At 36.8% G+C, this 25,332-nt stretch overlaps 1 protein-coding gene across 1 annotated transcript; it reads left to right on the forward strand.

Moving 5' to 3' along the window:
• The first annotated feature begins 5,884 nt into the window (after window positions 1–5,884).
• On the forward strand, window positions 5,885–25,332 carry LOC114529956 (deleted in malignant brain tumors 1 protein-like). Its single transcript, XM_028551525.1, has 15 exons — window positions 5,885–5,960; window positions 6,758–7,078; window positions 8,545–8,898; window positions 9,123–9,443; window positions 10,381–10,716; window positions 11,387–11,737; window positions 14,051–14,380; window positions 15,400–15,735; window positions 17,567–17,902; window positions 18,201–18,533; window positions 18,866–19,201; window positions 21,313–21,639; window positions 22,854–23,186; window positions 23,613–23,879; window positions 24,370–25,332. Exons 1-15 carry the CDS (start codon window positions 5,891–5,893, stop codon window positions 24,651–24,653), a joined length of 4,635 nt encoding a protein of 1,544 aa, XP_028407326.1. The 5' UTR covers window positions 5,885–5,890; the 3' UTR covers window positions 24,654–25,332.

Raw genomic sequence — 25,332 nt, forward strand, 5'->3', positions numbered from 1 at the left:
TATATAACTCGTATAGTAAAATTCCAAAATGGGTAGGTTATTTCGGCATGGTGCATGGTTAGATGGGAGGTTGCCACTAATTTCCAAACACTTTAGTTGACGACTTTAGTTGATAATTATACTTAATTTTTACTCATAAAATATCTTCTGTATGCTAAAATACAAACACGTTGTATTATAATATCTCGACCCTAATTCGGTAATCACAGCTAGTCCTAAAAACAGTGCAAAATATGTAACAATAGTGCATTCAACCATTAAGATGCGGACGTAAGAAATATTAGCGCTTCTGATTAAATTCCGCATTGGCAGATAATGCGAGAACTACAGCATGGTAGCTGGTTTTGTGCTCTCATGCATGACCTTCATGCATGGCCGCTTGAATCAGCGCATATATGTATAACAAACCTTTGACATTTCAGCATGGATGCCAAACGGCTTTATTACATCTCGGAGCTACTAACAGAGGAAAATTTTCTGCCTGCCGGTATTATTTAATGACGTCAATCGTCAGTTTTTGACAACTTTCCGCCTACAAGACCATTTACCAATTTCGCAACATTCTCCGCAATAGCAGGACTCGTTTTCGTAAAATTCTTGGGTGACTCATTCGTCTCAGAAAGTCGGCGAACATTCTGGCTCCATTAAATAGTTGTCAACGAGATCGTTCTGTGCCTTCGGAGAGACCGGATTTGTAGACGACCCACTGAGCTCATTAGATGTCTGATCAAGTGTGTCAAGCAGCGAACTCAATGAAATAAGACTGGAACGCTAACTCTCTGACTTTCCCTCATTAATGAGTGAAGCCAAGATGGCGGACAATGTCTGTAAATTGAACCTAGACGAATTTCAAATATTCATTCATATGTTGCCTACATTTTACCTAAAAATTCCGGCGCCGGAGGACTGGATCATACCTACAAGACGGGCTTCAGTGTCCGCCATTTTAGCTTCAAACTTCCGGCGGAGCTAGCCTTGCGATCTTATTTGACTTCATTGCTGTGAACATGCAACCTCAGTCCCAGGGCCTTTTACCTTGATTCTGGGTTGGGGTAAAAGGCCAGCCGCTTCTGACTTCTGATTGATTAAATGTTTTTTTCTAATTTATGTTTAGCGTAATATTTTGTAATTATTCCGAAACAGCACAAATCTAATATGCTTTAATGCGAGAATATTATCCGTTCTACGCGACGCCGGCATTTTGAAAATATTAAGGAAAATTTTATGATAAATTATGCTTATTCAAAATACGGTCCCAGGGCCTTTCCTCTTCTCTCCTCTCGCTCCCAGCCCCCATATACAGTCCCAAAAGGCCCTGAGAAAGAGGTGGGTCAACACGATCAAAATTCGTCTCATTGTCCATAATGTGTTCGTCTAATTTCTTTGCTATAATTCTCATGCATATTTACCATCATCTCGCTGATCATGCCAGTCATGGCCTGTTTTACAGCTGGAGTGAAATCCGATCCAGTTTAGCGACACCCTTCAGGGGCAGGTTGTATCAAGCCAGCTTAGCTTAAGCGGTGGTTAAGTTCAAAGTTGAGCAAGTCTATCGTTTTATTCAACAAGCAAACAAAATGTTTTTAACCTTAATACATAGGTACTGTTTACAACTACATATTCAGGGCATAAGATTCAAGTCGATCAGCAAATTTGCTTCAAGCACACTGAGGGGTTGTTTACATGAGGCCGGTTACCGAGATTTAACGAAGCATAACATTTTGAAGTATTGAAATAATTCCTTTTGAAACAGAACATTTTACGCTTCGTTAAATCTCTGTAACCGTGGGCTCATGTGAACCGCTCCTAAGCAACATAGAACACATTAACTGCCGCGTGGTGATGCACCGTGATATTGGCATAAGTCAGCGTCATCGTTTCAGCAACCAGGGTTGCCGGATTACTGAAAAAAAGAAGCCAAATATGTTTATACTCGGCTCTTTGATTCCATTGTTTGAAAGAAAGAAAACAGCGATTATGGTAATATTATTTCGCTAATTTATTCAGTAATCTGGTAAACTTGTCAACAACCACGGCGATGTGCAAGGTTAAATGCAACATAATTTACATTTTCTTTCGTCTTTAAAAGCGTCGATATGTCGGGAAAGTAAGATTAGTTTCCCTTCATCATTTTCATTTAAGCGAAGGGAAAGTAATAGGTTTTGTTTCCTCATGCTTCCTTCCCTGTTCAGGCTAAAAAGCGAGCACGTTTTGCCGATACGATACGTTTTCCCCGCCGATATAGTTGCAGAGAGTTTAGAAAATACAACTGCAACGTGCTAATCAACAATGGGATTGATCCTTAAAGACAAAACCTAATAAAGTAGTATCCACTCAAAAAAATTGAAGCCAATCTAAATTTCATGTTAACCGGAAGTACGTCATTTCGATTTGGTAGAATTAGAGTAATGCAACTAATATTAACATGAGCAGGTACTTTTTCCGGACGTATGTGGAATTTATAACAACGCTAATACATTAATTATCATAACAACAGCAGACGCGCCCTACTAAAACATTGTAAGAACGGGCGGCTTATTTTATTAATATTGCATGTAAATTGCTGCTTCTATCGATTCTATGTTGTAGGTAATTGAGAAGCTCTCCGAACGCTTCCGTTAGTTTTCTTGTTGGTTTTTATATGAAGAAAAAGCTGAGAGGTGCAGAAGAATAAAGTATGTAATATAATGATGCCTAATTTATTATTATTATTATTATTATTAAGTTCATATTTAACCAGGATACCCACGTCACCGAAGTGTTTTTCACTGGGGTCCTGCATCTATATGTTACATAATTTCAAAATTTAAACATGCATTATTTACAGCAACACATATATACAACACAATACCATACAATACTGAACGGTACCATCCAATGCCTATGCCAAACAATACAATACTGTAAGATGTTCGCAATACAATATAATACTATATAATTCAATACAATGAGGAAATTGGATTATGATGTGGAGGAAAGATATTGAGTAGAAAATGGTATAATGGAAAGGAATGAAGAAGGAAAGTCTATAGCCAAATGGTATATTCGATCACCGTCTTTTCAATAGGTTCTTAAAGTTAGGTAATGAAATACTGTTTTTTAGTTCATGTTCCAGGTTATTAAAATCTATTGAAGCTGGATAGATCGATTGGTCGTTGTTTTCCTTTGTTAAGTTCGTCCTTGCTCGTTGTATGTGTAGAATGTGTTAATGTGTTAATTATTATAAACATTTTGCGATAGGGTTCGGTGACAGTATATCGGGGATTCAAAGTAGATATTAATACTTGCGTTCATGCATTTGTTCGTTCGTTTGTTAATCGTTTAGATTTAAATTCATTATATCCTTCTAAAAGTGAATAAGAGTCGCAAATTTTCATGTCACAAATTTGCATGGCGGTATCTGAGTATCTCCGTAATTGGAGATCCCTACGTTGGCCCGACAAGACCCTGATTTCTATTTCACAATATTTGCCATAATATTTGCCCAAGATTTGAAACTAAATGTGTTTATCTTTACTTCCGATCAACTGCTTGAAAGCAGTTATTTGCTGCGGGTAAGAAATTAATACAGATTTCCCAGAAAGTACCTATGTTTTGAACATGTGTTGTGTGGAAGTTTAATTATTATTAGTTGAGCAGAACAATACTAACTTCCTGAACGTAACAATATTCGCAATAGTGCAGGCTGTAAACAAAGTGAAATAAGTAATAATAAATGAAATAAAGAAACGAAAAAGCATTGTCAAGGCGAATTTTTCTGTCCGGGTTTAAGTTTATTTACGATTACATGCATGACAACAACACTAAATTTCAGCCCGGGCTGAAACCACTCCATATAATAAGCCCCTTATAGCTTCTGGGATTGGCTAGCTTAAGTTTTCCCCACACGGCATTACGTACAATAGTCAATGTGAGACTGTATTAGAGCATCATACATAAAGTATAATTATTGTTACAGTGTTTTTGATGCACCAACAGACCTGAAACGCTTAATAGCGCTGATACAGAGGCTACTACGCTGATACAGATATTTTATCAATATGGCGGTTATGGCCGCTCTAGCAATGTTATATAAAAAAACAATTTCGTCAATTAAGACGCCATATTTGGTTTTAGTCATGTTTCTTTGATATTTATTATTCTATTATAATTGAGCAATAACTTAGCCGATCAGGAAGTTAAACTATTCGGCCGTTCAGCAATGTCTGATACACATAAGTCTATATGCCTTTCGCCCTCAGAGATTTACAGCTTAATCATGGAATTGAAGCTTCCAAAGAATTAGGTATTCCGATCGAACTCGTGTTTGAGTCGTGAAGAGAAAATGAAATAATGAATTTTTAACCTATTTATATCATGTGTATGACTATGCCAAGCACCGGGGGAAGACCTGCTTTCGATATACCGAAAGACCAAATTGAAGCACTAAGAGATACTGGTATGAATTGGAAAGCAATCTAAAATTTTCTGGCTGTTTCAGAGAGAACTCTACTTAGAAAAAGAGATGAATATGGAATACATCCAATGTTTTCCAAAATCAGTGATGAGGATTTAGATGAGCATGTAAGACAAATTCTTTGCCTAACTCTTACAGTGGTGAAAGCTATGTTAGAGGAGGTTCAAGAGTTAGGCGTGTATTTGTTCAAAGAGAGCGGATAAGACAAAGCATGTATCGTGTCGATCCTATTGGAAGAATCATTAGGAGACGTAATGCAATTTGTCAATTAAAGAGTTTATAATGTGCAAGGTCCTAATCATCTCTGGCACATTGACTCCAACCACAAATTAATATCACAAAGATTTGTGATACATGGATGTATTGACGGTTTTAGTCGCTTGAGGATATATTTGAATTGTTATACAAATAACTGTGCAAACACAGTTCTTGGATATTTTTAGAATGGAGTTGAGGAATTTGGCTTGCCCTCCCGTGTAAGAGGAGACCATGCATGGTGTTGAAAATGTGGATGTGGCACGTTTCATGGTTGCAAACAAGGGAGAAGGGAGAGGAAGTTTTATAGCTGGCAGAAGCATACACAATCAACGCATTGAACGCTTATGGGCGGAAGTAAATCGAGTTTTATCTGCCTTATACAAGGACTTATTTCAGTTTATGGAAAACTCTGGGCTTCTTGATTCTTTAAGCGAGGTTGACTTGTGTGCACTTCATTACACTGAATTTCGATCACAATGGGATAATCATGGCATAAGAACCACCAAACACCTTTAGAGCTTTGGCAAACACACATCCACAGTCTTCCTGATGTCCCTGTAGCCACGTGACGAATAAGGAACAATTTTTTGCATAAATGTTCTCCGACATAGTTAATGAGTTCTATTGTACTTTAATGTAGTCTCCAAATCATGTATATATTAACTATGGTTGTATATTATGTTATCAATCGTGATCGTAAGTAATGGTATAATTTTCAGATATAGCAAATCGTAAAAATAAGAAAATATCCGTGCTTCTTGTCAGAAAACAGTATTTTTTGCATACATACGAGTGACAAAAATTGCATGGGTTCAGTTCAGAAAATCTGTTAGCCTTGCTGTGAACAAGAATATTTCTCGCGAGGAAGAATATCCCATACACGAGCTATACGTAATGAATTGCAGCTGATGTCAAATTTGACTTAGTAGATTTCATTTCTGTTTCTGTTTTACTTAAATCTAAATTTTTAGCGCTCAGACAAAGCTATATAGTAAGAAGAAAAATGACACTCCTTCGCGAAAATTTCGACAAGTGAAAAGCAACTAGAAATTCAGTATAAAGAACACTAAATAATAAACAACGCGTGGATTATTTACATATACACTCTATTAAGCCTTGAAACTATCATGGTAACCAACTCAGTATATTTTTTTGTTTCAGTTACCTGTTTACAAGATGACGAGCTTTGCCTTTATAACTGGCGCGATTTTCCTTTTAAATCAATTTGTACCACATCAATGTCAAGGTAAAGCATTAGCGAGATTAAGATATGAGGCCTCGAAACTAAAGCCGGTGACAGAAATATACATTCTGACCCAAAAGTCACTCGAGTTCTTCCATGCAGTGTGCGGCGACGTTTTGCGAGTTTGCGCGCTATTTACGCCGAATATTCAACACATTGAATAATTTGCCAATGTTTTACAAATTTGCATATTATGTTATAAGACCCGGAGTTGTGGATTTTAAGTATTGCGGGAAATCATAGTAATGTATAATAAAAACATCAAGGGACCAAGAATGGACTCCTGCGGCACACCACTTTTGATAGATTGAGAAGCCGATATAGTCATTTACACCGCAAACTTGCTGACGATCAGTTAAGTAGGATTTTCACAGCAAACTTGCTGACGATCAGTTAAGTAGGAGGTAAACCAGTTCAATTCATTTTCACGAATACCAAACTGGTCTTTCATTTTTGACATTAAAATTTGATGACTCCAAATTTTGCTTCCAGAATTTTATTTATATACTTCTGAAAACTGAAAATTCGCGTCATCACGCCGCGGTCTGTAAAGGCCCTAGCTTAAGCTAATCTTCACGAGATACGGCTTACAACGCCTGATTAACACAATCAAAAATAGACATTAATATATTTTGGAAATAATACCTTCCACGTACTGACAGTGCGGCTAATTTGGCGCATGCTCAGTGAGTGGAAACTGGTCGCTAAGCCGGCCGTCGCGACTAATTTTTTGTACTTATAACACGCGCATTTATGTGTAATGGCGCAAATGCATTCCAAAAGTTCAATTTAATTCCTAGATGGGTCGCTAAGGTTACAAGGGCCATCAAGTGGAAATGGTGCTGGCCGTGTCGAAGTATTGCACAAAGGATACTGGGGAACAATCTGTGATGATGGATGGGATATGAAAGATGCTAAAGTCGCATGTCTTCAACTTGGGTATAAAGATGTTGCAAGAACTCTTCAGAGGAATGAGGTTCCGTCAGGCTCTGGAAATATTTGGGTAGTTGCTCTTGATTGTACTGGAGAGGAAGAAAATATTACAAGCTGTTATCATAATGGATGGGGGATTCATTCTTGCTCTCATACTCAAGATGCTGGAATGAAATGTTCTACAACGGGTATAAATATAAAAATATAATAATATTCTTGTAATTTTCCATGATGACCACAAATAAGTAAATTAGCTTGTATGTAGACCACGTAAGTATTTAATACCGCAAAGCTTTCGGTCTGTTAACACGGGCCTATTGCAGATTGGGTTAACGGGCCAAAAGTGTTGCAGTATTCAATACTTACGCGGTGTACCTATGAGTATTAATATATTTCAATAAACTAATTTCGAAGCTTGGAATGAAATTTTAACACGCACACTTGCTTAAGGTAGCTCTCTACAGTTTTATGTTACAAAATCATTATTAAATGAAATAATGTTATTGTTTATGTTAGCAACATTTTTTGGCAGGAATCAGGGGCGGATTGATTTGCATATTTGATTGTCATTTTATTGCTAAAAATACATAAGCCGCGCGACTGACTGGACTTACCCCAGATCCGCCTCTGCAGGAATTATAATCCAAATTCCAATAAAATATTTTTGCACCAAAACGTGGTTATATATAGATAGCCATACACACGTGTTTTCGCACAATAAAATTAAAATCCTCATTTTTTGTGATGTCATGAATATAAAAATAATCGTATATTTCTCGTGTTTCCTTCGGTTAATATTTTTAAATCTTCTCTGACTTCCCTCTTGAAGTGCGTGAAATATGCAAGTTTTAGGAGAATCGTACGAGCCGATTTGTTTTATCCTAAAAAAGTTTTTTTGAGGATTACAAATTAAGTGCTCGTACGATTTTTAATTTTACATGCCATCATTTAAACTAATATGCAAATACTGCAAAGCTTTCGGTACGTTATCCCGGACCTTCATCAGTGCAATTGATTAATTTATTACGCAATTGCAAATTTACTTATTTGAGGACACTTATAAAACTTATAAGAATATTATGTGTGCAACCTAATTAAAACTCTAGACAGCCATATCAATATACAGAAATAAAGGCCGCTGATAATTATACTGTGTATACAGTATAATAATTTATATAATAACTATAGTGAAACACGCAATGTGATTGGTCAATAGCCGTGCAGGATCAGACAATCCTGCACGCGTTTTAGACAATCCTGCACGCGAAATTTAATTTTAATAAAGTTAACCGTTGTTTCACTACAGTTATTTATAAAAACAATTACCAAATGATTTTCCGTGCAGGATTGCGTGATCCATGCACTTGGGATGTTGCTCGACTTTCGGAAAGCGTGAAAATACACTCGCCTACGGCTCGTGTATTTTCACGCTTTCCGAAAGTCTCGCAACATCCCGCGTGCATGGATCACGCAATCCTGCACGGAAAATCATTTGGTATTCCTTTAATATTGTTATAACATAACAACTCCCAGAATATTTTACTCCACTAAGTGTGGTTTGGAAATATATTATTATATAATATTGTGCTATACGCCAAGAATTAATTAGGGTCTAACCCATTAGTTCTCGTATGGCATCCGAAATTCCTTTTAGATTTTGACACTAACCCTATACGAGTGCGGTTACAAGGACCATTAAGCGGGAATGGTATCGGCCGTGTTGAAATTCTCTATCATGGATATTGGGGAACAATTTGTGATTATGGATGGGATATCAGAGATGCTAGGGTTGTTTGTCGTGAACTTGGTTATGATTTAAATCGTGTACATGCCAGAACGCTTTACCGAAACCTGGTCCCATCTGTTCCACCAAGTTCTAGACAGATATGGTTAGCCCACGTCGCTTGTAATGGAAAGGAATATAATATTACAGGTTGCTCTCATAATGGTTGGGGAGTTAATTATTGCTCTCATTCTCAAGACGCCGGAGTGGAGTGTTCAAACACAGGTGATATTATTATCATGGTAGTACTACATAACAAAATTGCCCTTAACTTTAATATACTATTAAGGCAAATTAGTACCCTCGCACGGTGCTCCGGACCGACTCGGAGAAAATAAAAATCCCCCAGGATTGGACGGGATTAGTGCTAGATTTTTAAAAGATGGAGCTCATATTATGAAATAACTCTCTATTATTGTAATTGAAATACTATTTTCATTACCTTCAAGAGGTATTGATAAGATTGCAAGGACCGATAAGTGCTAATGGTACTGGTCGTGTGGAAGTATTCTACAATAATGAATGGGGAACGATTTGTGATAATCGGTGGGACATAAGAGATGCCCAGGTTGTATGCCGTCAACTTGGTTATAAAGATGCTGCTAGGGCACTTCATGGTGGGCAGGTTCCTTCTGGTTCTGGACAGATATGGCTGGGTTACGTCGATTGCAATGGAAAGGAACAAAATATAACAAGTTGTCATCACAGAGGATGGGGAGTTAATTATTGTTCTCACAGTGAAGACGCTGGAGTTGAATGTACTACAACAGGTATGACAGAGTTCCCGATGAAATTCATTTCAGACTTATTGTATTTATAACCGACTTTAAATTTCACTTTAAATTTCGCTGAGAACAAGGATATTCACTTCTTTTCGTCGACCGCGCGTCTTGAAAAAAGCCGTACTAATACGACAACTAGATGCATGATGCAACGACTCGCTATTTAAAAGCAAACACCCAATTTTCTGAACTAGCCCAATCGGAACTTATATTATCAAATGACTCAAAGCTCAATAATGTTTCTATCATTCGATACGAAAGTAGACAGAAAAGTGTACATTGCTCGCTTCTTTGCTGCATTATGGCATAAAGCAAGCAGTTGATGGACTCTTGAAGCTTAAATAAATGTTTAAAAACCAAGCTTGAAACAATCAGAGCAGTACAAAAACTTCAAAACAGACTAAACCTTAAAATAATGTTATCTTTCGAGTCCCGCATGACTCAGTTAAGAATTTTGGCGTTCGAAAATGGCGTCAGTACAACAAAGACAAAGCAGAATTGGTGGACATTGATTAGGTCTGGTTGTCCCAAGATTAGGATTGAAAAAGAGTGAAGAAGATAAATTTATTTCATATTTCGTGTTTACATAAGCCGAAGGGCCTATTTACATAGAGCGAAAGCGCATCACATCAATGGCATAAACTGATTTGTCTTTCATTATAATTTTTATGTAGTTCTCACCTGGCCTAGCCGGGATAACTTGCTCCATGTAAACAGGCCCTACATCACTGTCGACTAGTACAGACCATCCAAAAGCTTTGACTCAATATTCGGAAAAATTTGTCCATAATTTATGACCCTCTATAAAACGAACGTGTCATTGTCTCTATAAAACGAACGTGTCATAAAGTCTTATCTGGGAAGATATCACATATGGGAACAGATAGTAATACAAACGTTAATCGCGCGACGATGTTCTTTTAAGATATGCCAGCTTCACCTGTGTCGCTCCGGTTACAAGGCCCATTAAGTGAAAATGGTACTGGTCGTGTTGAAGTATTTTACAACGGCCATTGGGGAACAATCTGTGATGATGGATGGGATTTGAGGGATGCTAGGGTAGCCTGTCGTCAACTAGGGTACAGAGATGCTTTCAGACCACTTCAAAGATACACTTTTCCTTCTGGCTCTGGACAAATATGGTTAGCTTATGTCGCTTGTAAGGGGGAGGAACAAAATATCGCAAGTTGTACCCACAGCCCTTGGGGAGTTGATTATTGCTCTCATTATCAAGACGCTGGAGTGAAATGTTCCAAAACCGGTATGGATGTCCTAATCTCCTTCATACACCAAATAATTTATATAATATAACGTTTTAGGGTTAAAAGAATCCAACCAATTTCATTGGTCGTGAACCATGATCTTTAAGAGGACAGACGCACGGAAAACGTCACAGAAAATTTTACCGAATTTTGTCAATCATCGCTTGTTTATTTTGTCAGCCAATTACATTTTCGTGCGTGTCTTGGGAAAAACAAAAAAAACTATTTGAACGTTTAATTTGGGAACTTTTCGATTTTGTTAATTAATATAAAATAAATGGATAACATTTAACCGTTCTCCGTTCAGTTAAAGATACGCGGTATATTACGTTATTAGTGATGAGACGTTTTTTTTCTTATCGCAAATGACCGTACCGTGTCTCTATAGCTGAACAGACAAGAGTTAAATGTTATCTATTTTTTTAAATATTCATATATATAGAAAAATATATCTCTGTTTTTTACTAATTGCTAATGTGCATGTCTTGCATGTTTTTTTAGAAACTTAATTGAATTAGGGCGGGTGTTCATATTCATATTCATATATTCGTCCCATGATCGACTGACTCCCTTTGTACGGCCTGCAAGGGCTATTTTCAAAATTAGATGATACTTATTACATATGGCCCAGCCTAATTTTAAAAACAGACTGACACAACTTTTTTAAAGATTACCCAGCTGATATCAAGTCCGTGAAACTAAGATTACAAGGACCTCACAGTGCAAATGGTGCAGGTCGTGTTGAAGTATTCTATCATGGATATTGGGGAACAATTTGCGATTATGGATGGGATATGAGAGATGCTAGGGTTGTTTGTCGTCAACTTGGTTATGATCCTGACAATGTGCATGTAAGGACACTTCATAGGAACTCGTTTCCTTCTGGTTCTGGTCAGATATGGCTAGCGAACATTGTTTGTGCTGGTGATGAGCAAAATCTAACAAGTTGTTCTCATGGTGGTTGGGGGGATCATTCTTGTTCTCATAATCAAGACGCTGGAGTAAAATGTAATTCGAAAGGTATATTACACTATATATTTCGCAAAATTTTTCGTGAAATACAATCTTGGCAAGAAATGCAGGCCATTATGGATGCCAAGCATGCGTGATTTAGCGCTAATTTAAAAGGTTATTATTAAAATTTGCTTTCTCTGCAACCCACAATTGAAAAGTCTTGCTTGTTCACGTTCAAAACAACATTAATCTTATCGATTTTTAAAAACTGGAAATTAGAGGACTAGTCAAGATGCCCTAGCATGTGGAACAGGTCACATCGCTCAGAAGCTTTCGTCCAATTGGATAATGCTTTTCTATGCTTTCTAAAGAACGAAGCTATACTATTGGTTGAAACAGAAATGTATTGTAAAGTTCAGCAAATGAAAATCATTCTTGCGAGAATCTGCGACGCTACCCAGTATGTTCACGAGAAAGAATATTTTAACGATTAAAATTGTATAAGAAAGCATCGGCATATATCCACGTCAGAGCTATTTCGTAAAGACCCTAGATTTATTTACATCGCATTTTAGAAACTTAAAAAGACACGTAAATGTGTTCCCTAATGCAATGAAATACATCGATTTCGTAGAGTATTTTTTTTATGCCATGCACTATACAAATCTAAATAAATTGCGGCCATGGTCCACGGTTGCGAGAAGGATTTTAACAGATGGGATTTACTTAAAGCATAAAGAGTGCAATGGAACAAAATGTTTAGTACAATTGCACTCTGGAGTGGAGAGTGCAATGGAACGCATTCGATTGTACTCTTGGGAGATGAGACTTTCTATTCAATTTTGCATGACCATTATCCACCAATTAAACGATCTAAATTTAATGGAGTATTATAATATTTTATTTTAGCTGTTACTATATTACCGCAAGAGCCCACACACCTCATCGCTTACCGGCCTGAATTTCTGGCCATGTTGATGTGAAACAATTATATTGAAGTGATCAATTCTCCCGTTCTCAAAACTTCTAACTAAATGAGGGTTTATAGGAATAAAATTGCGGTTGCCAACCAGCTCTAGATTAAAGGAACATGCAGCCGTTTACCAAAGTTTTAACAAGGAGTTACTTATCTTGGGTATTTCTAGGTCCTGAAATTCTCCTTTAAGTAAATGCTGTGGCAAAGTGGTTGTTGTATATTATTTACTGTACCGATTTATTGAGATATAAGGCGTTAAAAGCATCGTGTTTATGTTTGAGGACAATTCTACAGAGCCTAAAGCCGGTTTTCCACTAGCGATATCTTTTCGCGCGAATCGACAGTTTACTTTTGTTCCAGAGCTCTCAACTGCAACCATCTGGAACAAATTGCTCAAATACAAAGGAATAAAGTCGATTCGCGCGAAAAATATCGCTAGTGGAAAACCGGCTTAATTCGAGGTAGGGCTCGCTGGGTCTTGAAATGCAACCGTTCTAGGCAAGAGGCAAAAAATGACGTTTCCCCGTTGTAAACAGAACGAAGACGACGTCTAAAAACCATAATGGGTCTTTAATTATTCATTTCTTTTCAATGACCCATTGTATTGATAGCCGCCGTCTGCCCGTTCGCGTCCTATATGCTTAACGTCCCTATAACGAAGGACAGTATCTTGAGGCATCGCCAACTATTTTGGTCAATGCGACCGCGATATACGTTACTGTTAGATAGTGGATGCACCAATGAACACAAACTACCTTGCAATATAAACTCATATAGCATAATTGTAGAAATAAAAATGGTGAAATTCATAAAATAAGCGTTCCTCTTTACGTTTGCCAAAATAGGACCATGTTGCTGATATGAAGATCTATATGGCCTTCTTTAAAAATTAGGTGCTAATGAATTTAATTTACCTTTCCTTTTAAGGATTGGTTCTTCCAGCGTAAGCACTGTAGACGGGTATGCTATAAACACTGAAGTCAACAGGAACATTAATTCTCATCTCAACATTAATTCTCATTGAAAATCTACCAACCTTTTCCAAAATCATGTACAAAATTATAAATACTTTTTGAAATATACACAAAATATGAAGAAGAAATTCGAGGCATAACCCTCTCCTTAAAGCAAGTAAAATATGCTCATTTTCGCCTCATTTATTAGTAAGCTGGCAATTTTCAAGCTAATTATCACATGCAAATCCGCTGTAATTCTGCTGCCATGTGTAGAGACACACAAAAGACCGAAATAGTTAGCAATGTAAAATTTCTTGTTATAAATATTTTTTATATATATTTTATATATATATTTATATCTGAAATGATCAACACATGTGTTTAAATGTGTGTGGGACTTTATATATGATAAATAGCTGAGTGAAAAAATCTTTTAACATCTTTCAGCTGTATTGGTGAGGTTGCAAGGACCATTAAGTTCCAATGGTACAGGACGCGTTGAAGTATTCTACAAAGGACTTTGGGGAACGATTTGTGAACATGGTTGGGACTTGAGAGATGCTAGGGTTGTCTGTCGTCAGCTTGGTTACCTAGATGCTGCTAGGGCTCTTAAAGGAAGCGAGACACCTCCTGGTGATGGAATAGCATGGTTATCTAGGGTCGCATGTACTGGGGAAGAGCAGAGTATTTTAAGCTGTCCTTACAATCATTGGCCATCGTGGTTTATTCACTTATTTTGCTCTTACAGGAACGCCGGTGTTGAATGTTCTACAGAAGGTATACCTTTCAGTGATTTCCTCCAAAACTTTTTAAACAACTTGCTATTTGTATTTGCATGTTTCCTTGCAGATAACAATACTTTAAGTAACATCGTATCTAATGTTGTATAAATACAAATTTCTCACTCAGCCAATCAGTTAGTTTCTGATTGACGGTTTCCACTCATTCACTTAAATTTCTTAAAAACTTACAAAACCATCCGAGGTCCACGACATAGAATTTGAACAACTTCGGATTCCGCAATGTTCTGTAGAATACCGGGGTGTAGTCATAATCTCCGAGCGGAATTAGTACCCTCGCACGGTGTTCCGCACCGGCTCGGGGATAAATTCCCATGAACAAGAATACAAAATATATATTTATAAATACGAAAAATAGACCTGTTTCCATTTAGACAATTTTTTAGGATGATGGAAAAAAATAGTAAAACAAAATATTTAAAGTAACACTCAGCTGACGTAAACACGCAACTTAAAAAAAAATTTAAATTTAACTTTATTCGAAATTTTAAGTTTATAAGATCAAAATTTTATTTTCTAATTAAACTACCGCAGTCTCATTGTGCATGGCATATATTACGAAGCTGTAGAAAGTCTCAATTTTATTAGAACGTGCGTTGGCAATATATTGAGTGTAGCGTAAACAAGGCCCATGCATGCCTCATGGCATACGCGTATGCTGCTAATTCAAATCTCCCAGTCGAATCAGTACCCAAGCTCGGCGCATGCTAAAATTAGGCCCGTTTCAGATGTCGAATATTTCATATGCCGAACCTGATGTTAATCAGCTAAAATCTTTGTTTAAGTTCCACGTCTAAAGCAGACCTAAAGGCGCAGCAGCCAACAAGATTTTTTATTTAAAAGATTTTCCTAAAAAGTAAAATCTGTATATGTATCTTTTCTCGCAACTCGCAAGCATAATTTTCAACAATACTATTTCGCCGTTCTTTTTCACGCGAGTTTATATAGGCTATATATTTTTAGCTGTATTTTCATTATACTGTATTCTTTTCATAGATTTTTCAGCTACGCCCGTGTTAGTCAGGTTGCAGGGACCACAAAGCTCTAATGGTACTGGACGTGTTGAAGTATTCTTTCATGGAATTTGGGGAACGATCTGCGAGTACGGCTGGGATATAAGGGACGCTAGGGTTCTATGCCGTCAACTTGGCTACCTCGATGCTGTTAGAACTCTTCGAAGGGACGAGGTTGTTTCAGGTTCTGGACAGATATGGTTGAATCTTGTAGACTGTTCTGGCGAAGAACAAAATATAACTAGTTGTTCTCACAGTCTTTGGGGAGAACATTATTGCTCTCATTATAATGATGTCGGAGTGGAATGTTCTACAACAGGTCGGTATTTGAAATTCATCATACAGAAAGTCGTCTTATGAATGTTAGAAAATGCCAGTATTTTAAGGATATAATTTCTTGAAATAGAATATGAACATGCAGTTGCTGTATTCAACGAAACGTACATTTTTTTAATGTTACTATGTGGTTGCAATTCAGTCATTAGTTCGTCTGTTCCAGCCTTATTTTGGAAATCATTTGGTCCTAAAACCGTTTACCAAACAGACTAAAGCTCCGTTACATGCATGAGCCCAGTTACCCGAGATTCAACGAAGCGTGACTTTAACAGGACTTTGAGGTATTGAAATAGGTCTTTAGGACACCAAACAAGCACATGCTATAGTTGTGGTGTTTATACGACTGCCGGGATCATGCTCATTTCTGCTCATTTCAACACCTCAAAATCATTTCGCGCTTCGTTGAATCTTGGGTAACCGGGCTCATGTAAGCAGCCCCTAAGATGGGTACCCGTGCAAATTTCATCTGTGCTAGGCTTTTGTATTGATAGCCTGAACACGACTAATGGGTAACAATTTTAATTGTGCGTGCCGAAATCTCGAATGTAATGTAAACTGCAATGCAAGTAGGAGACACAACTTTTTTTCCACGTAAAGAGCATGCATATGTGCATTATCATAGGTATAAAATGATACAGCCAAATGCAAATCAATATTTGAATATAATTTAAAAGACGATATAGGAGATTCATGCAACAGCAACATTCTAAAATTGTTTTTTATTGAAGCTGTTCCGCTTCCAGGTTTTATAAATCAGCCTTTTTCTTGTGACATGTTATGAAGTTTTCAATGTGGGGTATGGGACACTTAACTAAATGTTCGTGTAATACTCTACGTAAGGAATTTACAGATCTCTAAAGCATGATTTTCATTTAAGAAATAAAAAACATTTTCCGTGTTTCTATACAGTTTTAGTATACACCCGACTATTGTCTATTACAAATCCTACATTCTGATTGGCTACTCAACCATCGTCTATTCGTGATAGTGCACGTTTGGGAAAAATTCGCTCGCGCAACTGTATAAAATTGAATTAATTAAATTATTTTTCGGTGTAATTGCGGTGTATCGATTATTTCCTCGAAATTAATATATCTAGGTACAGGGTGTATACTAAAACAATTAGACAACTCGCCTTCGTTGCTTATGAGCGGATAGTCAACTCAGGCTTCGCCTTCGTTGACTATTCGCTCATAGACAACTCGGACTCGTTGTCTAATTGTTAAATAGAAACACGCGTGGGAGTTTGGGAGAACCAGAAATAATCAGTGGGAAAACGAGCGCGTAGGGCGAGTTTTTCCACGTTATTTCGAGTTCTCCCAAACTCCCACAAGTGTTTCTATAACTGTATAGAAACACAGGAAAAAATGTTTTCTATTTCTTTTACAATATAACTCAATAAAAAGATTTTTTACAAATATTATAATTCGATTCAATTACAAATTCTCATTACATTACTTCGCTTGACAAGTTCGGCGGGAAAATTCGCTTGACAAGTTCGGCGGAAAAATTATAGAAACACGCTTCTCGACCCATCAGCACGCGCGTACTATAAATGTTATACTATAATAACTAATTATAATATTAAAAAATATGTTTAAAGACTTAAAATATTTATTACATTCTCGTAGTAAAATCATGATAGTTTGCTGACGTTCTCGTTGAAATAGCAACTTTTCTCCTTTTGCGTTCAGCACGAGTCTTGCACGAGTCATGCGCATAACCAAAAAAAAAATCCAAGTCGACCATTCATTACATAGAGTTGAACGACTTATCAAAAGAATCATAAGAATTTATATAGTATTTTTTTATAGATATTTCAACTACATCTGTGAAGGTAAGGCTGCAAGGACCATTGAGTAAAAATGGTATAGGTCGTGTTGAAGTATTCTATAATGGATATTGGGGGACAATCTGCGATGATGGATGGGACATAAATGATGCCAAGGTTGTATGTCGTCAACTTGGTTTTCCGGATACTGTTAGGACTCTTCAAGAAAATCTGGTCCCCTCTGGTTCTGGACGGATATGGCTAGCTCACGTCGCTTGCACTGGGAAAGAACCGAATATTACAAGCTGCCCAAATAACAATTGGGGGAAGAGCTCTTGCTCTCATTATGAAGACGCCGGAGTAGAATGTTCAAGGACAGGTAATATCTCTAGCCGTACGACATCAACTTCAATTCGAAAAAAGGCTTACCGAAATTCTGGTTGAGTGAAAAAGGCGAACTGCTTAATGAAGCTATTTGAATTATACTTGGGAAGAAAAAAAAATGAATTAAAAGAAACGCTCACTTTAAAAATACGCATCCCAAACGTCTTCATAGCACGTATATTGAATCTATGAAAAATATTCAAAAATTAGAAAAACAGCATACCATTCTAAATCTAAATCTAAATCTATGTATATTCATACGACATATCTACTCTCCATTCTTTTTTTTTCAGTTATAACTGTATCGCTCAGGTTACAAGGGCCATTAAGTGAAGACGGCACTGGTCGAGTTGAGGTATTCTACAATGGAACATGGGGAACAGTTTGTGATAAAGGATGGGATATGAAAGATGCTAGGGTTTTATGTCGTCAACTTGGTTTTAAAGATGTTGCTAGGGAACTTCGTAGTGGACAGTTTCCTTCTGGTTCTGGACAAGTATGGTTACAATCTGTTGATTGTACAGGTTCCGAGCGTGATATAGCTAGGTGTTCTCATAATGGTTGGGGTGTTACATCTTATGATTGCAAACATTCAAAAGACGTCGGAGTCGAATGTAGTAGAACAGGTAAAGGTTGTCGAATATTTCGGTTTTTACGCAATGCTACTACTTGATCAGTCCCGAACTAGAATGGAAATTTACGAAAAGGAAACTCTAAGCTTTAAAACTTCTGAAATTCAAGTTGTTGCAGTTTAGAGTTAGTTTGAAATTTCACAGAAGGCTTGCAGTTTCCATTTTATATAAACCAGCTTGTCGTCTTTTTACTTTTGTTTTTCTATTTATTCTCCAAAACCTATACTATAGAAATATAGGTTTCACTTCATATAATATAGGATTTTCGAAATTATAGTCATGTGAGCTAGCATTTAAGCTTCAATAGTTGTGAATATTCCGTTTAGATTTTTCAACTACCCCTGTGCTGCTAAGGTTACAAGGCCCAGTAAGTGAAAAAGGAGCTGGTCGTGTTGAAGTACTCTATCATGGATATTGGGGGACAATCTGTGGTTATAGCTGGAGTATGAGAGATGCTACGGTTGTATGTCGTCAACTTGGGTATCTTGACGCTGTTAAAACTCTTCAAAGGAACGAATTTCCTCCAGGTTCCGGACAGATATGGTTGAGTCAGGTCGCTTGTACTGGGAAAGAGCAAAATATAACAAGTTGTTCACATCGACCGTGGGGAGAACATTATTGCTCTCATAATAACGACGTCGGAGTGGAATGTTCTACAACAGGTCGGTACTTAAAATGCGCCATTCACATTACCTCAAACGAGATTATTCAGCGCGATTACGTGCGCCATAACATATCAAACACTTCTCTTTAAATATAGTTGGAAAATATATGTTATTAAGATTTAGGTTTATGTTCAGGATTTATGCGCACTTTGATTGTAAGGGAAACATGGGATTGGAATTTCATTCATGGTAGTTAATCTTTATAAATAGACTTAAATCGATTTCAATTCTGCAGCCTAGCTGTTTCAAATGTCTGAACAAAAAATCTTTCTGATGTTAATTTAGAAGTATAGCGACGTACAAGCCTGTCAAATATTCGGAAATTTCTTGAGGAAATATTATACAGATTCAATCTTTATATTACGGACTGTACACCATCTTCACTGTCGTAGATAGGTCATAGGTACTGTTGTCTTTAAGAATTGCAGATAATTCTAATATTAAACAATTTCAACTAGGCAGTTGGTTTATGAATTTGCAGGCATACAAAGCTGAAAGTTATAGAAGTAAACAGCATCCTTACTGCGAAGCAAATATACTGATAAAAAGTAAACACGTACCATTTTAAAACACTTATAAGCTTGCAGATTATGAATTATGTTATCTGTCCTCATCTATTTTGCTTCTTCTGATTTTATTTTGCCGAAAGTTTATGACGCGCTTTTTAATTACAAAAGAGTTGAATGCTGACGTCGACGTTCTCATTGAAATGCAAATTTTCTGTCCTAGCCAATCAGAACGTTGTTGATTACCAGTCGTTAGTCGGGCATGCGCAAAACTAACAAAACGGTCGAGCGTCGCCCGTCCATGCACCATCCACCGTTCACGGACCACGACAGGACAAATTAGGATTCCGCGTGACAACGTTTTTACAAAAATTAGCATTTAAGGATGCTTCTTTCCTTGGGCTTAAAAAGGTTTTCATCCATCAAGATTTCTTCAAGTTTTCTTCCTAGTTCAGGCTTCAAATTTGGCATATACGTATTCAGAAGGGTCATATCTTCATGTTAATTGACAGAACGAAAGAACAATCAGGTTCAAGACGCTAAATAAACGAATATTTGCTCTACTAAGGGCGCTTTCCTTTTGGCGGCTAAAAGGTCATAAATTATTTTTAATTGAAATAGAATATTTGTTAGGAATATAGTGATGAAACTGCTTTTCCTGTGCTAGGAAGATGTAAATAACGATATACTCGAATGGAGAGTGATAGAAACACTCTAAAATATCAGTATTCTCTCTGTACAGAAAAACCGGTGTGGCCGTTTTTACCTAAAGAAGGAAAGCCACCTTAATGATCTTCCGCGTCCTCTCTACGTCAGTGAAGTGTTGATTTGCCAAATACTTGAATAGTGCGTTCAGATTTCACTCAGAGCTCGCAAAATTGTCACATTAGACTTTGCAGAGCTTTCACATTGTTAATTAAAAATTTACTATAAAAACAAAATATGGAATTCTTATTTTCATGCTGTATGCGAGAGTTTTGGTTATACTTTAATTGGATCGATCACTGTACGTCAATAAAACCTCTAATTAATAAACAATCCGCACTTAGATGCTATGGTAACGTGGATATGTACCTTTGCTTCTCCTTTACCGGTGAAAAGCAGAACCATAAACCTAGTTGAAAAAGAGCAAGAGGCCTGCATGAGGCAATTCTCAAAATCATGCATGCTTATTTTCATTTTCCCATTGGACTCTCAGAGGCTTCAAAGACGATGTTTCTTTCAATCAAAATCCAGAAATAAACAAATATTTTTTTGACAGAAGAAAACCTTAATGGCCTCGTTTTTGTGTACCTCGCAAGAGGTATCTTACTCTTTTTCAAATAGGACAATGCTCAAAATATAAATGGTCAAAAATAATCAAAATATAAAGTTGAAATAACGTTAGATTAATTATGAAAGTTCTGCTATTTTCTGCATTAGTTAAATTGCGAAAGTGCTATTTTCTGCGTAAAATGATCTAAAATGTTACGTTAGATATTCTTTATTATTAGCTAAATTCAAGTAATAAAGTATTGTCAACTCAATTGGCATGGTACGCCCTTACTGTCTGAAAAACGTATTTTTTGTTGACACGCTTGCGTGCTTAAATCTTTGTTACAGCTATAACTGCGCCAATCAGGTTGGAAGGGCCATCACGTAAAGAGGGTATTGGTCGTGTTGAAATATTCTACAATGGACAATGGGGAACAATCTGCGATTCTGGATGGGATTTGAGAGATGCTAGGGTTGCTTGTCGTCAGCTTGGTTATCCTGATGCTGTCAGGGCTCTTGAAAGGAACAGCGTACCTTCTGGCTCAGGAAGAATATGGTTGATGGACGTCTCGTGCACTGGGGAAGAACAAAATATTGCAAGTTGTTTTCATAACGGTTGGGGAGTTCATTCTTGCCACCATAATCAAGACGCCGGAGTACAATGTTCTGCGACTGGTAGGTAAAATTATTTCAACTGACAGTAGTATAGAATATCAGATGAATTAATTTGACACAGAAAATTATCTGATGGCGATAAAAACTTTGCATGCATGTTGTTTCTTAGTTGCTTCACACACTTCCGCGTCGCTGACCATGCAAATAAGAAATTTTCCTGAGATCTGAACATGTCTCCAAAAACAATTAGAAAATGTGTAGCTAGAGGTGTTTCATTTGTAATATCCGCTGAAAATGTACAGGCAATTGCATTTAAAATCAATATATGACATTTTGCCTATAAAATTATTAGTAAGGTGTAAGTAAAACTTCGATGATAGGAAATTGGTAAGCCAATTTATAGTTTTCTCTTAAAGCAATTTTGAAAACGCCTGAAATTACCATAAATCTGCCTTGAGAATATCGATTTCAAGTGTTACTGAAAATGAAATTATAAAATGTTAAATACTGAAGAAATAAATAATGCTATATATTTTGCGAGATAGGGAACATGTCGAAGGCATTGTGCTTGAGCAGTAATATTAGATATTACTGTCCATATTTGTAAATAGTAAATATTCTTAATAAATTAATGGATGCATGAAATAGCTTCTGTAAAAGTAAAACATTTATATGCCTATGCCCAACAGGGTGCTTAGGCATTCAAATTTTAACTATTACATTGTAACGTTATATTATATAACGCGTGATTTCAATAGTTTTACTGAGGTTTCTTGGTACAACATCAACCTCGTTTCCAGGGCATTTTACCTTGATTCTGGGTTGGTGTAAGTCCCAAAAGGCCCTGGGAACGAGGTTGATGGGTACAACCTAAATATAAGCCTGACGGTGATTCGATACGCATCTCCTGTGTTTTGCATCTTTTGATTAAAAAATAATTTCCTCTTCTTGCACTCAAGAGATTCCAAGAACGATATCAAGAGTCTTACGGATCTTATGCGCTGGAAAAAATGATGTCATATCTAATTTGAAACAAAATTGGATCTAAATTTAGTTAGCTACGTTCGTATAACTAAAGAAATCAGCATAAGAAATCAAGCACCACTACTTTAATAAGACTTATCTGTAAATTCTTATTTAATTAAAGACAATACTTAAATAAGAATAACAATAGGCATGCACAATAATATATAACTTTGCCTTTGGTTTGCAGAGGCAGAACAATGTATCACCCGGATATTTATTCGTTTATAAATTTGTTTAAACCTTTACAGCTATAAATGTGTCACTCAGGCTCCAAGGACCATTGGGCGAAGATGGCACTGGTCGTGTTGAGGTATTTTACAAGGGGCAATGGGGAACAATCTGTGACAATGGATGGGGTTTGCAAGATGCCAGGGTTGTATGTCGTCAGCTTGGTTACCACAACGTTGTGAGGACTCTTCAGAGGAGCGAGGTTATTCCTGGTTCTGGACCAATATGGTTAGACAACGTTGATTGTACTGGAGAAGAAGAAAATATTAAAAGTTGTTTACATGATGGTTGGGGTGTTAGAAGTACTTGGTGTTCTCATGATCGAGACGCTGGAGTAGAATGTTCTCCGACAGGTGATTATTTAACCACTGCAATAATTAGATGTCTGATATTCATGTATTCAGTTCTATCCGATACTTTTCTTGGTCGCATGTAGATGCGGTTTCAATCGTCGGGCAGAACTGAAACATAAGTATGCACCTTAGGCTGCCCATAAATAGTTTCGTTCTCGTGGCGAGGTTGGCAAGCTTTGTTAATAAAATATTGTCCACTTTTGCCAAAACCTAAGAAACTTCCAAATAGCAAATATTTTTCAAAGAATCGCGATTTATGCGCATTCGTACTATAAAAAAATAAAGAAAGTTTCGAAATGATTCAATCCCCAATAATTAAGCTTATAAATTCATATGATATTCATGGGCTTAACGTGTTTACTCGATGTTTCTTCCAGTCTAAAAACGTGTCATTAAAAACCTTATTTCTCTTGCCTAACATTTCAGAGAGACCAAATGTAATCGTCAATTGTTCCAGTTTTATCGCAGTAAATCTTGGTGATGACATAACATGCTTGTGTAAAGCAAAAGGTGGAAATCTTCCAGCCAATGTGACATGGTATAAAGATGGCGTCCAGTTTGGTGACACAGAACAGGAGCAAAACGTGTTGAATCTCAGTAATGTCAGTGAAACAGATAATGGAACATACACATGTGTTGGAAAAAGCCACACTCTCACGGATGAAAAATCAATTAAGGTTGATTTTAATTACGGTAAACAATTTAGGTCAATATTATGATATTATGAGAAAAACACGAAATAATTCTTAATTTTTTAGCTATATAAGAAATATCGCCCTTGTAATTGACATCAAGAGTAAATCGACCAGTAAACTTGCTGTGCGCGATACAACCACCAACGAGTTAACAACCAAAGCAGTTTTTTGTGTAAAATACAAAATATGATTTTAAAAAACATATGCTTAAAAACTATAGGTATCAATTTCCTGTGCAAAATTAGCCATTTCCTAATCGAGCAGAGTACTGGGTCTGGTCGCGAATGGTAAAGCATCTATGGACTGTTTGAAGGGACAAGAAATTGTAATTGTAATCATTAGTCCCTCCAAACAGTCCATATAAATGCTTTGCGGTTTGCGAATAGACCCAGTACTCTGCTCGATTGGAAAATGGCTAATATACAGCACAATTCTCTAAGCGCTACCTTAATGATATTAAAATCTCAATAATGCGACTTTACTTTCAGAAAAATCACACTCGAACAGGTCGAAGGACGGAACTAAATGGTATATTTCTTTCATCATCGTCGTGGCTGTAATTATTGTTGTACTTTGTGTTGCATCTGCCGTGGTGTATTATCGTCGACGATGGTTTGGAAACAGAAATGGTGGATCGAGTACCGGTGTTCAAGATACAAATGCAGATCAAATTTACGAAGAGATTGATCTTAAAATTGTGCCGCAAAAATTCCGCTACCAGTCACCGAAGAGCTCCGTAAGCGATGGATACTCGAGATTAAAGTCCCAATAATGCGACTTTATTTTCAGAAAAATCACACTCGAAAAGGTCGAAGGACGGAACTAAATGGTATATTTCGTTAATCATCGTCGTGGTTGTAATTATTGTTGTACTTTGTGTTGCATATGCTGTTGTGTATTGTCGTCGACGACGGTTAGGAAACAGAAATGGTGGATCGTGTACCGGTGTTCAAGATACAAATGCAGATCAAATTTACGAAGAGATTGATCTTAAAATTGTGCCGCAAAAATTCCGCTACCAGTGACCGAAGGGCTCCGTAAACGATGGATACTCGAGATATGCTGCTTTAGATAAGGCAAGAGATACAGACAACACTTATCAAACTCTAAAATAACTAATCACAATAATGCGATAAAATTCACGGTAACGAATTCCCAGAACTGCATGTCAAGCATTTTTTAAGTAAACTAAATACTAAACTGAATACAACAAATTTTCTAATGATAGGGGGTGGAAAATAACATAAATTATAACGTAATGATGCAAACCTAATTTAGCCCTATTAATCTCGTATAATAAAATTCCAAAACGGGTTGTAAATTTTGGCATGGTGCATGGCCGGATGGGAGGTTGCCACCAATTTCCAAAAACTTTAGTTGACGACGAGGTAAAAAATGAATAATTATTATACTTAATTTTATTCATAAAATATCATCTGTAAGCTAAAATA

This window comes from Dendronephthya gigantea, unplaced genomic scaffold, assembly GCF_004324835.1.
Source record: "Dendronephthya gigantea isolate DGI-Jeju-01 unplaced genomic scaffold, DenGig_1.0 000058F, whole genome shotgun sequence".
Classification (NCBI taxonomy): Eukaryota; Metazoa; Cnidaria; class Anthozoa; order Malacalcyonacea; family Nephtheidae; genus Dendronephthya; species Dendronephthya gigantea.